Below are 15,162 nucleotides of genomic sequence, written 5' to 3' on the forward strand. Positions count from 1 at the left end.
TGCAGCTGAAATTTCCCCACTGAGGGGATGATAAAGTTATCTCATCTTATCTTATACAGTGTTTTCAATCTCTCCTAAGTGTAAAAACATGTCGTTTTGCATGAGTTTTGGATTTTTTCAAAGTCACAGTGTGTCCACCTTATTTTGTTTTGTTTTTTTCATTCAAATCTAAAAGTAAAAGCACACACACACACACACACACACACAAACACCTGGACCCTAAAAGAGTAAAAGTGTTTCAAACATCACATAATAATGTAGCTCATGGTGCACACGAAGGTTGTACCTGGCACACTCGGCTGAGGTCTTTTGCCAGTTCCACAACAAACAGCTGATCCTCATCCAGACACTCCCTCTTCTCTTTCTTTGCTTTCTTGTGTGATTCCTGAGAAAAAGCATTAATAAACAGATTTTTGTAAGAAACTATAATGCAAAAGCACTTTCAAGGAAAAAAAAAACATCTTAAGGACATTTGTGTTTCCTCACAATTGCCTTCTAAAGTAAAAAGGTCAATCTGGAGATGAGGCAGTCTCTTGACCTGATCAAAATGCACATCACGGCTCTGATTCTGTCAGCAGAATAAAAACAACCCTCTAAGCCAGATTCAATGCAAACACAAGCTCCGCTTGATTCAAATAAATGAACAAAAAAAAAGAAAGGTGAATGTGAGAATTTATGCAGTACGATAAAAAAAAGTTACTTAATTAAGAATGCAACCAGAAAGAGGCATGAATCGTGAACAAGTCAGTATATGAGGACAAGAAAGCAAATTACCTTAATCTTGGCCGTGAAGTTTTTGGCCGGCTCCACCATGAAATGAAAACACTGCATCATCTTGGCTTCTGAGTTTTTAGATCCTGCAGTGAGACACACAACTAAAAAAATCATCCCTGTGCCTTATAAACAAGCAGCTTCGCTGTTTATTAATCTTTTGCAACTGTTAATCCTCAACATGCAAGATTACATATTGATGACATTGTCAGATCAGTCATCTACAGTGAAACATCCCACGACTTTCACAGAAAGTTTCTCTCATGCAACTTACACATTCTCATGAACCCAAACAGATCTATTTTTCTTTGTTTTTGTTTTTCTGTCTCATTACAGGACAGGTCCTCAGTCCTTGAAGGACAAGGACAGAAACTGTAATAAGGCAGGTAATGTTTACCTCCAAAACATGCCATGAAGATGATTAAATGTGTAATGGAAACTTTGCTTTGCTGATCAGATAACATGTAATCCCAAGTGTAATCATAACAAGCTCTTAAAAGAGAGGGATGCGAGGTTTTAGCTGTGGCAGACAATGGCAAATACAAAGTGTTTAAGGAGGTTATAGATTAACAGCAGAGTGATCATTAATTGGAGAAGGATCAAGCAATAAGTCCAGTCCCTGTGAAACGTGATTCATCCTACATGCGCCTAGCTTATCGTCCTCAGCTGTCCTTGGTGAGCTCAATTCTTTCTGATGTCTCTCTTTTTCTATTTGTGGCCCTCTAGTTTCTCCCACTCATCTTCTGCAGAACAACACAAAGTCTGTGTCTGCTTGGCACTGATGAGTTTAGGTGACCACTCTTAACTAGTTCTTATGGAGACCAAGACTGGGGATGATGTAGAGTCTGTACTTGCATGCCAATTCATCCCAGGTAATGGGGGGTGGGGTGGGGGGGTGCCTTTCCATATTGCCCAGTCCTCAATCTGCAGATTTCATGTTTCTGGACACAGTAACTCTTTATCATAGTTTATGGAATGCATATTAAATCAAATGGCAAGTCCTTTGGATTTATAAGCCAAGCTAAATGCTCCATCAGAAAGGATGCATTGGTGTTATGGGATATCATGACAACGCAGTTTTTCCTGCGTGAGAACGCCCTACTTTAGAGCAGCTGATGAATGCGCAGGAGGTAAACACAGACCAGTTGAGTGACTTTGCGGCAGATCTGCACTGTAGCTATAAGGACACGCATAATAAACGCTGTAAAGTCCCATTTAAAAACCTGCAGACACTTATTTGACAGTTTTCGCCACGTAATGCAACATAAGTTAATTCTGCAGTGCGCCATGCGTAAAAACGCGACTGATTGTAACGCGCTATTGACGCGCTGCTTACCTTCACACGGAGCTTCGTTGAGGCTTTCCTTGTCTTTGTTTTTTTGTGGTCGAAAAGCGAGTAGTCTCCCCGTTCAACAATGTTTGGCCCGTGTGTGTGCTGCAGTGTCTGACCTTGTTTACATACCAGACTGACAGTCGGCTGCTCGGAGAAGTTCGGTTTTCTTCGTCGATGACGCAAAAACACCTTCTTCCAATGAGCGAAGCTCTCAGTCATGCAGTAATAATGCTGCTGCTGACACAGCAACAAGGGAAAATCTCTTTGTTTTGGTGCTCCAGTGACCTCTAGTTGCGAACACACGGTCTTCAAGAGCTTGCAAATACTAGCAATACTGTTCAGTGTCTTCAATTCAGACAGGAACATTTACTTTATGCAACTGTATTTTACAGCCATGCAATTTTAAAAATGATCTAAACTAGCTTGTCTTCATTTAAAATTCTTCCTAAGAAAAAAACATGAGGAAGTTTTGCATTTTCTACTTTAAGTGCAAAATGATACTGCAACACTGCTTCAGCAGTTTCAGCCAGAAAAGTGAGTGACTGATGCAAAGTGTCCATAAATATTACATTACAGGATATAACTCTTGCAACTGTAGTGTTGAAGTGCTTGTGTAAGCAATTCTTAAGAGATTGCTCAAATGTGATTCGCATGAATCACATTTTCTTCAAGAAAAGAACCTTGCAGATTTAAGTAGCTGTTATTGTTTGCAGTTTGATATTCAGGCAAACATCCGGTTCTGCACAGCTGAACTGAAACTTTCTTAACATGACATGCATTGAGCTCAGGTCAAAGACATTTCATCAATCTGTTATGCACAGTAGTGGTGATATTATGGTATGGGGTCTTTTTGCTGTTTCAGAAGCTTGTGTCAGTAAATAAATGATGAATTATGCATTATATCAAAGGATGCTTAAATAATGTGTGACACAGTGTCTAAAAGCTGAAGTTAAGTCAGATGAACCCACTCATATTCCTGAAAGGCTTCTGGAGTCTAGCGGATACAGTGACAGGAACACTTCGAAGTAAAGGAATTTGGCAGGTAAAAGGTGTAATTGGAAGTGAAATATTGTGGAGGGATAGGAAACATGCATGTTAGACATGTGGATGGTGGTTAAAGGGATATGGAGTGATTGTGAATGAGTGATGGAATTTTGTTGATTTTTGGTTAAAAAAAAAAACATTTTACAAACAAATATTTCTCTTGTAACGCTGATTCTAACTGTAGAGCTTAGGTGACTGATTTCTTTTCACTGATTTAACACAAATTACATGAAGAACTAATAAAATATTTCATGCTCTGTGATTGATGGAGAAAAAAATCTAACTAAAAACTATACCTGTGATACATTTAAGTATATGGTAAGCCTTTTTTAAATGAAAGACAGAAAAATAAATCTAAATAATAATGTTTTACCTTTTTTAACTCAGAAAATTTGTGACAGAAACTGAGCCGGGATAAATCCACAGTTAATCACTGCAACATGCACACTTGTGCTTGATTTTAAGTTGGTGTGCTGTACCTCAAAACCTGGGATAAAAGCAAAAATAATCACAAAACATGCAGTTTTGCATCAGTGAAGAGACTGGAAATTTAATTTCGGTCAGCAGGGGTCATTGTCTGTACAGTTTACTGTATAAGCAAGTGCCTTTAAGGGACCCTCAGACTAAATCCATGCATGATGTCTTTTTTGTCTGCAAAAACTGGAAAAGTCACATCTGAATTATGTGAAAAGTTTAAAGAAATTGAATACGTTTACTTTGAAGAGTGTAAAATTGTTAAGGAGTATCCAATTCTAGCCTTTGTGGGCTTTGAAAGCAAAGAGCTGCTGTCCCCCCAAAATTGGGATCTTATCACGACTTAACATAATAGTTTTATTATAAGGGGAAAAAAAGTGAAGTAGGTCATATTAACAGGTGGGAATATGAGGATGTGACGTCCCTTCTTACATATCAGAAGGTCGCCACAAATTATATGACATGTATCATGTTAAAACATGGTTAAGTTGATGCCAGTGGTTGATACCAAATCTGCCACATTTTATGAGGGGAATTCCAGACGGCCACAAACAGTAAAATCCTTGTCTTGTTCAGGATAGTATGTTCTGCATGCAGGGTCCTGAGTTTTAAGAGGAAGTATACACACATCACTTCAAACCATGTCGATGCAGATCCATCCATCCATCCATCTGCTTAGTTACAAACCTATCCTAAGCCTAATCTTAATGGATAGATATATGATGAGATGCCTTTTCAATCAATTAATCAAAAATACAACTTAGAATTTAATATAAACCTTTGATGAGAATTTTTTTTTAAATGAGTGCTTTTGTAAATCTTCAGTTCCAGGATTTGTTGTCATATTCTTTTTTTTGTTGTTATTGAGATTTACAGTCAAGTGTAATGTTGTACAACCAACGCCCAGATATCAGGAATTACTTGATAATGTATCAGTGTGTTTATTTTACCTTTTTACTGTATTTGTGGAGCACAATTTCAAAACATCATTAAATCGTTATGAAACATAAATTATAGTTTCTTATCCTGGAAGACCAATTTCTTTCTCCCTTTTTTTAACTACTCATCTGACTGCCAACACCAGCATGTTGAAACAGTCAAAATAATCGGTCTCAAGGTAAACAGTGTTGGCATTATGCTTGTCTTCTATTTCATACAAATTAAACAATGGCAAATAAAGGAATAACTATGCTCAAGTTTCATACAATTAATCTTTGAACTGAAGAAAATATTAAACATAAATGCAAAATAAGCAGAAAGTACATCTTTGTTGTAACCTTCAAGGCACCTTCGAGGATCAAAGTTGTATTTCCTTTTTATGGTCCAGCTGCTGTACCTCAGCATATGAAACATATAGCCCTTACCTACTTGTCTCAGCTTGGTTTTATGATTTTCCATCAGGTGATAGCACCTGGCAACTGATATGTTTTCTTTTTAGCACCAACTCGCCCTGTATTCCCCAGGTCAGTGATGTTACTGGATCAACCATGATCGGAGACTCCTTCACATGAACTCTTTCAACTCTCTTGTACTATATTTAATTTATGCTTCACTGCCTGCAGCCTTCCATCACCTCATTGTTGCGTCGCATACAAATAGACATTGCAGGGCTTTGGGCCCATCTTGCTACGACAGTCCCACCAACTTTGAGGTGATGCTAAATTGTAATGGAAAACAGCTCAAAATGGGCTGAGTAGAACCAAAGAGATACTTGTGGAAAACAGCCATGAATGTGCTGCAAAAAAAGGCCTCCAACTAAAGCACCTTATTCTAAAAGTTGTGCTTTCAGAAAACTAATGAGAAACTGAAGTTTATGTTAATATAACCAAATGAACTAAATTCTCAATTTGCTTTTTTTATTTTTTACTTCCCCCCCCCCCCCCCATTTCATATCAAAATGTCCCACATATCCACATAAATCAAACCTTGCTCTCTAATTAGTAACATTTGCTTTTAATTTGTTCAACATTCATAGAAATGTTTCATAAAAGTATTTAGTTTATTTGATTCCACAGAGAAATTACATCAGGTCTTCAATAAATACAGTACAAGACATTCATGTGACAAAGTATGACGTGTACATGGTAAATTACATAAAATATATTTAACTCCAAAGAAAAGATAAAAAGATTTTTTTAAAAGAAAAAAGAAATGATAGACTTTCTAGCTTTATGGAGAAAATCTACTGAGGCAGTATAGTACATGTAGCTGTGATACAGTAAATGTCTCATTAGCACCTTTTTACTCTCCTTCCCACAGGCTGAACGTCATGCTGGAACAGTGTGGCTGCACCTCAGCAGGGTAAAAAAAACACCCACTTTACAGCAGCTCCTGTTCAAACAAATCTTTAAAAACAACAATGCGATTTCTAATTTAGAAGCAGCAGAATATAAAAAAAAAAAAAGAGAAAAGTAAACAATATAAAACCACGTTCTGAACTGAACACAACCCACTGTAATCAACAAAGTGGTTCTCATTTTTGGTGCATTTGAGCCCTGCTGTCTCATCATCCTTGTTCTTTAAGATGTTCCAGCCACCTTACTTCACACATGCAAAATGTATTTAAAACATTCAAACGATGCAGGTCTTCTTTGGTTTCTCTTCAGCTCATGATCAACATCAGCTGTCTCCCAGTAAAATAAAATAAAAAAATAAGTCAGTCTTGAGGTATCTGAATTGGATATTGTGCACAAAACTAGGCAGGATCTGCTTTGTGAGCTCCTCTGCATGAAAACCATGAAGTTCCTCTCACATTAGTCAGAGAGCTTGAGGACATGACTGCATCACAGAGCAGGAAAAACTGAGCTGTTGACATCAGAGCTGACTGGATGAGCTGTGCCAGTTTCAATGATGGCTCCAGTGTGGCTGTGAAAACTCTGAGGTGGAGAGACGTCTAAGCAAGATGAGAGGATGTTATACGGCAGCTCCGCAGACTGGCGAATACTCTCTTCATATGTCGGAGGAGGCTGTATGCATCAGAGGAAAACAATGCAGATTTTAATGGAACAGATTTTAATGTTTTTGCTAAACTAACAGTTGTCAGTTCATTGTTTTGCTTTTCACACAAGTTGCTGCTTTAAAAGCATGAATGTCTAAATAAAGATAGAAACTACCTGTTAAACCTAATACAGCATAAAAAAAACCAGGAGGTTTGGTAAGTACAACTCTAATAAGGACTAAAGGCTGTATTTGAATGCATCATTTCAACAAACTCATCAGTACAAAAAAAAATCAATTCAGCTGCAAATTCACCTGCATGTTCATGCTCTAAAGCCTTAGTCTGATCTCACTGTCATCACAGTGACAGACTAAGGCTTTGATGCAAGTGAAGAACAACCTCAATTGCCCCAAATACCAAGTGGAGAAGAGAAAAAAAGTCTGTTTTGTATAAAACCCAAATTCCAATGAAGATGGCACATTGTGGGACATAAATAAAACAGTATAATGATTTTTCATCCTTTTTTGAACCTATAAATCAATATAATACACTACAAATACAAGTGGTTTAATCAAACTGATAAACCTTTTTTTTATTTTTGCAAATATTCACTTATTTTGAACTTAATGTCTGCAACACATCCAAAAAGGCTGGGATGGGAGCAACAACAGACTGGGAGAATTGAGGACTGCTCAGAAAAAGACACCAGTTTGGAGCAATCCACAGGTGAGCAGGTGTATAGGAAACAGGTGGGCGTCATGATTGGGTATAAAAGGAGAATCTCTGAAAGGTCAGTTGTTCACAAACTGCAAATTGTCCAACAATTTTAGAACCATGTCTGTCTGTGTACAGTGGCAAGGAATTTAGAGATTTCATAAATCTATAGAGCATAATATCAAAACATTCAGAGAATCTGGAGAAATGTCTGCATATTAGCAGCATGGCCGAAAACCAACACAGAATGCCCGGGAACTTCACTCCCTCAGGTGGTACTGCATTAAAAACCGACATCATTGTGTTAGGATATAATCACATGGGCTCAGGAACACTAAGAAAACCATTGTCAGTCAATATGGTTCATTGCAACATCTACAAGTGCAAGTTAAAACTCAAACCATGCAAAGCGAAAGCCAAACATCAACACCACCCACATACACCGCCGGCTTCTCTGGGTCCGAGCTCATCTGACATGGATTGAAACAAAGTGGAAAAGTGTGCTGTGGTCTGACGAGCACACATTTTTAAATTGTTTTTGAAAATCGTGGACATCAGCGCCAAATTAAAAGCCAGCATCTGTGATGGTACAGGGGTTTGTCAGTGCCCATGGCGTGGGTAACTATGAAGGCATCATTCATGCTGAAAGGTACACACAGGTTTTGGAGCAACATATGCTGCATCCAAGTGACATCTTTGTGAGGGACATTCCTGCTTGTTTCAGCAAGACAATGTGGGCTCATACTATGTGTTACAACAGCGTGGCTTCACAGTAAAATACCACAGGTACTCAACTAGCCTGCCTGCAGTCCAGACCCATGTCACCCATTGAAAATGTGTGGCCCATTATAAAGTTAAAAATATGACAATGGGGACTCCGGCCTGATGAGCACATCAAGCAAAAAAGGGAAACAATTCCACCTAGAAAGCTTGAACAATAACTGTTTCCAAACCCTTATTGAATCTTGTTCAAATAAAAGGTGATGTAACACCATAGTTAACATGTTTGGCTTTTTTGGAACGTGTTGCAAGTATCAAACTCAAAATGAGTAAATATTTGTAAAAAAAACCTAAATTCATCAGTTTGGACATTAAATATCTTATCTTTGTGCTGTATCCGACTAAACATCGGCTGAAACGGATTAGCAAATCTTTGTATTAGGTTTTTATTTATGGTACATTTTACACAACACCCCAAATTCAGTACAATTGGGGGTTGTGTATTGTTTTCAGAATGCATAGATAACTGCTTTGTCTGTATGGATTTTTTCTTTTTTCTTCAATGAATACACGCAATCCATTCTTCACCTGCATTCAGGCGAAGTAATGGACACAAATGGGCATACATGCATCAATGTTAATTGTCAATAAAACTATTTACTCTTCAATTAACCTGACAGATAAGGTCCTCAGATGAACCACTTGTAATTTAATCTGTGGTGCGCTAAGTGCTGAAACAATGTGCTTTTTCTGTTTTTGTAGTCTGCAGCACAACTGAGTCCTGGTATCTGCAGAAATCCTCAGTTGAATCTGCAGCTGAGGGGCGAGTCGGTGATGGACAAGAAAGCTGAGTACAGGGAACATGTAGATCACTTTATCTTATGTTGTAGTGTGAACAAGACCAAGAAGACTATTTAAGGAGAAGTGCTAATAAACCAAACACTATCTCTCATCAGGCACAACACATTACAGATACCTGGGTGTCCACTTGGACGACAGGCTGAAGAAGAAAAACAAAACTGAAGCCATCTACAAGACGTGACACAGCAAACTTGACTTTTTGAGCAAGCTTCGGTTTACAACGTGATGTTTTATAGCTTTTATAAAAAGTCTGGCAGATGATGCAACCTGCTTTGCAACCATCTATTGAGGCGGTGGCATCAGTCAGACTTGAATAAATTGAGCTGCTGATAAAGGATGGGAACAAATCTGGAGCACAGAGTTGTTTGTGTGAAGGAGAATGTTGCTCAGCGTAATGAACAACACTGTACACCTTCTACACAGTGCTTGGTTTTATGTTACTATAAGTGCACAAAAAACTTTCAAAGTGTGAAGCCAAAATCTGTAAGGTTATTGGTAGGGGTGAGAAAATCGAATCGAAAAATCTAACATCCGGATTTTTTGCCTCACAGTTTTAAAATGGATTTTTTTGTTTTTTGTTTAAAAATTTGATTTTTTTGTTTCTTTCAAATAAATAAAATTAATGCATTATAAAAATTTGTCATATTTATTGTTTTTATTGATCTTTTTGTCTTCTTGGGCATTATAGCAGCAGAATCTGGCTACTGTGTTGTTTTTTCTGAATTGAAATCAAGAAAAATGACAAACAAAAAGTAGTTTTATACATATTTTTTGTTTTTAATCTACAAAAGTCAGCCATAATCAAAGAATTGTGAGAATTGTAATTTAAATTGAATCGGCACCCAAAAAAATCATCACAGCCTTAGTTAGAGATGTTATATCCATTATTGATATATATAGCTGCAATGTGGCTTTTTCTAGCAAAGCCATCACTTTGAAATTATCTATATCTAAAAATGACGTCAGAGGACATCTTAAGGAATGTGAAACCTGAAATGTTTTCCTTAGAATAACTGGAATATGTTTATATTTACATCACCAATTAAAGAAAGTCCTCTTCTGTTGGCTGAAACATTTTTTCTTCATTATCCCTCTGATCAGATCAAGCAGATTTACACTTCCTGACTGAATCCCCTTATCTTTTAATTGCTTGGGGACCCTTAGGCAACAAGCGTAACCCTACAACCATGCCCTCTGTTTAACCACATGCACGAGGCTGCAGTCTTTCACAACTATCCTGCCTTTAGGCTGCGAGGCAGACAGGGAAATCCAATAAAACCATCATCTGAACTCCACAAATAGTCCAAAAGGGGGAGGAGGAACACTTTCCATTGACTGGTAATGTGATGTTCTGAGAGTCCTCTGTAGTAATGGGCTTTTGTGTGTGTGTGTGTGTTTTTCAATGACCAGGGTGTGTTTTATTAAGAAAAAGGAGGGAAGGTCAAAGGAGTAAAAGCAGGAGAAGGCAGGAGCACAAAGCTGCATTCTTGGGGACTGTTTGCACTCATGGATTCAGGCTTTAATTATGTTTGATGTGCCTTTTTCTCATTACCTTGTTTGCTCAAGCGTTGTGTGAACCAAAAAGCTCAGCGAAAGATCAACAAGGTAAAACCTGGAAACGTGGACGCTAGCACAATGCAGCAGCAAGCAAAGAGATGAGCTGATAGTGCATCTTGTTTACCGCTTTCTGACTGCAGCGTAATCTTCCAACAACTTTCTATTATAATATTGTCTGGCAGCAAATTCTTAACAAATAGAACCTACTTATTATTATCTCCATTAATGGTTACTTATCACTGTAGATACGTAACTTCATTCAACCTTTTATAAAATGTTTTCTAAACCCAAGTTTTGACAGTTAAGAGCTGCCTTGTTTCAGCATTTATGACTGTATCAGGGTCTGTGACATGGTCTTAAATCTTAATTAACTCTACCTCAGTCACAATGGGTCCATTGAGGCCAAACCGGTCTGCAATCATCATGTGGATCTGCCTCTGGCGATCCTTCTTTCGGACACTCTCGTAGGAGGGGAGCCTCGGCAGGGGGGCCTCAAGTGTGGGCAGGCTGTAGCTAGAGGGCAGGCCGACGTAGAACAGATCACCTGCCTGGTGACGCACAAAAAAAAAAAAAAAAAAAAAAAAGTGGGACGAGAAACAAATGGTTTTATCAGAGGATATTGGTGCAAATAAACCTTGTCACTGATCTGCACTTAAACACAGAAAAGCCCTGAGCTCTGAGGTGACCGTCATCCCCGTTTACTTAAAGATGTTGGCCTGTATAGCAGGTGTATGCGAAAGAGAAGTCTGATCCATTGTGTGGCTTGAAATCAGATGCTTACTGCTGGGTTTTCCCACCTGGGTGTTGCTGTCATCAATGATTCGTGTCTGCTCTAAATAAGGGGGTCCCACCAGGGTCTGCCTGCTGCTGTAGTACTGAGGAGGAGCATCCTGTAACACAAACAGAGTTCAGAAGATGTCGCACAGGGGGATCTTAGTTAATGCAACCATTTCTGTTCCACAATAATTCACCAGGTCCTTGCTTCTCCATCTGCAATTAGTCAGAGATCCACTCATTTCAGCCCAATTGACCAATTTTCACGCTTTGTTTAATCACTGTGGGCACTGGTTTGTTTAGTAGTACCATAAATTACCCAATCAATAAGACGGACCACCCTCAGATTTCCGTGCCCCCTCCCCTTCTCACTTCCCTTAACAACAAGACCTGACAGTGTCTCACTGTATGAGGTGTGTGGTTTGTGGGGAAAAAAAAAAAAAAAAGGCTGCCAGGAAAACCAGTTAATTGCCTTGGGTCTAAATGAGTCTCCTTTGTGAGGAGAACAATGTGATGTCCAACTGTGTTATCAGAGTGCCAGGGTAACAAACCACACGGAGAGGGCTTTTCAACATCTCTCTACTCCCCCGTGTAACTGCAGCAGGTATCTGTTAACAAGCGCACTCCAGTACACGTTATATAGCCGTGTATGTCATTTGAGAGGGTGTTACAGAAGTAATATTGTTGCTTTTCTGGGATTAGATCCATGGTGAGGACAAAAGGACATCTGGAGCTTCTCATAGCAAAGAAGTCTCCCTTTTTAATTGCATACTGAAATTGAAAAAAAAATATTAGATTAATCTGGCCTGTCAAAATGATCAAACAACATTATTCACACTAAGAATGCCGCACAATGGCGACCTTTGGCGTAACCTCTTCAAACACCAAAAAGGTGATGGCAAAAGGGGTCACGTTTCCCCTCGCTGATTTGTACTTTAAAGAGGAGAAAGAACGTCCTCAGGAAAGAGAAAAAGAAAAGAGGGGTTGTCCTTTTGTTGCCTGCCATTGATTCGGTTAGTGTGAAAAAGCACAACCGTGTAAAATCAGTGTTGAAGTCGGGGGTGGATCCTCGCAGCGCCGCGCTTTTTTTTTTTTTCCACCGCCTCAACCTAAAGGAGATCCATTGTCCCTGTGGTGTCCCCAACACCCACAGAGGGGTCTGCACTCTATTCATGGCACAAACTGAAGCAGGGGAAAGGTATGTGACTATGAAGTTGAAGATGTGAAATGTCCCACTGAAACACAATGAAAGAGAGTTTTGTGTGCTTGCCACTCAAACTGAACTCGCTCCCTCACTTATCCCTTTCTTTTGCCATCTCAGTTCATTGTAGGAATACATTTTAGGAGGAACAAAAACCAGTAATTAATTTTGTGTTTACAGACCAGAGTGATTCGCTGAAAGAGCCGTCTCATCAGCCGGACTGTGCTTGCCTCTGGTTGTATAGGGTAACCAGAGTACAAGTCGAATGGTCTGTTGGCTCCTTAAATAAGACAGCAGAACTTTTCCTTCAGAGCCCACACAGCTTACAAGAGTTTCCTGTCGGTTTGAGGAGGGGAGGTGCAAGTTGTGTCTCTGCAGTCCAAAGATAACACTGACACATCACCCTTGGGACTAATGGAGGTGATGAGGAAAAGGAAGTTACGAGAATGAACAGTTAACATCTCTGGACTGTTTGCATTTCCTCTTCAAATTCATCCTGCACCTCCTCCTCCTCCTACAGCTTCACACATATCTACGAGTACGATCTATCTACTAGATAGAGAAAGATATAAGATGTTGGAGGTGTGAAATTTATAAAAATTTGATTAATATTGTCGCATACACTGCAAAGATCTGAAAGATAAGCCCGAGTTGTTTCAGATACAGAGCCAGTGTGGGTAGAGAAATAGGATTTGCTCTGATTTAATTACACTGGTGCTGAACTTGCATCAATATGCGTGGTAAGTGCTAATTCTGTCCAATTCCATTAGAGTTACTGTGGCACTTGGAGATTTTTTTTTTTTTTTTTGGGGGGGGGGCAGCTAATTCAAACTGAGGCAAATCCATTGCTTCACAATGATCATATCAAGTTTATTCAAGTCCTCTAGCCACAGCCATGCAAATTCAGTCTGACATGTCGTAATGGTGCTGCACATGAACCTCTATCGGTGTGGTCTGCAGAACTGAACGTACCGGCCACGATGAAGAAAACTCAGCAAAAAATAAATCTGCTCTTACACTTTAGTTGCTGTTTTTGTTTTGGTTTTCCTACAACAACTCACCGTATCTGCATGTGGTTCCTGATAGGAGCGGTGTTTGCAACACTGGGGATCCTTGCGGTAAATAATGGACAGCAGCACCAGAATCATCACAAACAGCAACAAAGAAGAAACTGAAAAAACAAGGAAAGTCAGTTAATGGAGGATATCTTTCAATATAACACACACACACATAGTCTACATGAAGAGATAGAAAGCTGAATAGCTTGGTTGAATTGGAAAATTAAACTCTTCATTCCCTTTAATCAGTAGTCTTACATTTTAAACTGTTTTGGCTGTCATTTCTCTCCTGAAGAATAAAAGCTTGTATTTTTTTTTCTTTTCATATCAAGTTGAGCAATAGTTTTGAGTGTTGTGTTGCTTTTACACCAAATCCTTAACATAAATTATGCACATATATGATATCACTAATCCAGTATCAAGATGGTTTTTTTTTTAAATCATTGTTAGATGTGCTGGAGAACAGTGTTGTAATACTTATTCAACAGGACAGGATTGACAGTTTTAATGATTTACTTACAGGACGCAGCGACCACTGTGATTTGATCGGACGTCAGCTGTGAGGAGGGGATGGTTGGACTTGCTGTTGTGGACATTTCCTCTGTGTAAACTGTTAAAGTTCCCAACAGAAATCCTCCTGAACTCATCAGCTGCAACACAAACACTCATCTTACACATCAGAAGAAGAAAAAAGGCGCACCAGCCATATCGCTCCTCGTGATTGTCCGCTCGGTGTGGGACATGACAGTCCACATGCGCTGTCTGGAAGTCGGGGGCTCAAACTCTCCTCGCTCTGTAAACACACCAGCAGTGTGAGTGCGTAGCCTATTTGAGCGCGTGAAGAGACGCAAACAGCCCTTTTCCAACCCGCGTGACGTCGCTATGGACCGCAGCAGACTTTGCTTTACGCACTAAGCACGTGCTGCACGGGCCGAAAAGACTTATTACTTTGGCTAATTGGCATAGATTTTTCCTGCTAGCTCTCTCTGTGTGCAGAGAACAAGACTTATAAAACAGCCATGTCTGGTTCATGGAGCAACCCAGGCCTGTATATGCCCACAACTACTCAGCTGCTTCCTCTGCTGTTTAATTAATGGTATCCAGAGTGGTAGTTTAACACACTAGATGCCTAAACCAGAGTCCCGTTACCCTGGAGACTGTGGGAGTCCCATCCTGAGAGGACTTCTATACAAAGAGTCACATAGTAGAATTAGTATTCATGGTCTCAGACTACTAAAAACATCATTTCTTTTTGGTTAAACTAACAAACAAAATTAAATTAACTATAGTTTATTCTCTTGTTTAATCTGCAAACATAGCCTACCTGTTCAGAATTTAGAGGAGATGTAAAACCATCTATTCTGCTATATTAGTACAAATGACATCCATCCTAATTAGATGTCTTAAGCATGCATGCCACATATCTTGCTGTGGTCCAGGCTTCCTAAATTTGATTTGTGGAGCCAAGACAACAATAAGAAATTAATTATGCATTCTGCGTATTGTGCATCCTTGGTGATGGAAAACCGTAGCTATGAATTGCTTTGATTAGATGCCAAACTCCAACAAAGTTAGGCCTTTAAATAAGAACTGGTGGGATAGTACGGTAGATTTCCCCATTTAAACTTGGCACAAGAAAGAAGAACTGAGCTTGGTTGATTATTTCTTTAAGGCTGATTACTTCTTAACAATAAATCTTAAGCCATTTGAGAGCTTG

General features: G+C 39.1%; 1 protein-coding gene across 1 annotated transcript in view; it reads right to left on the reverse strand.

Annotated features, from left to right (window-relative positions):
• LOC306766043 (uncharacterized protein) overlaps positions 1-2,238 on the reverse strand; it is a 4,992-nt gene extending 2,754 nt beyond the window's left edge. Inside the window, exons 1-3 of the mRNA XM_079253627.1 lie at positions 2,108-2,238; positions 775-857; positions 287-385 (exon numbers count right to left, since the gene is read on the reverse strand). Of these exons, the coding sequence (XP_079109753.1) occupies positions 287-385; positions 775-834 (159 nt within the window). The 5' untranslated portion in view covers positions 835-857; positions 2,108-2,238. The remainder of the gene's footprint in view (positions 1-286; positions 386-774; positions 858-2,107) is intronic.
• Between the last annotated feature and the right edge of the window lie 12,924 nt (positions 2,239-15,162).

The sequence above is a fragment of the Telmatherina bonti genome (assembly GCF_933228915.1).
Source record: "Telmatherina bonti genome assembly, chromosome: 14".
NCBI classification, from domain to species: domain Eukaryota; kingdom Metazoa; phylum Chordata; class Actinopteri; order Atheriniformes; family Telmatherinidae; genus Telmatherina; species Telmatherina bonti.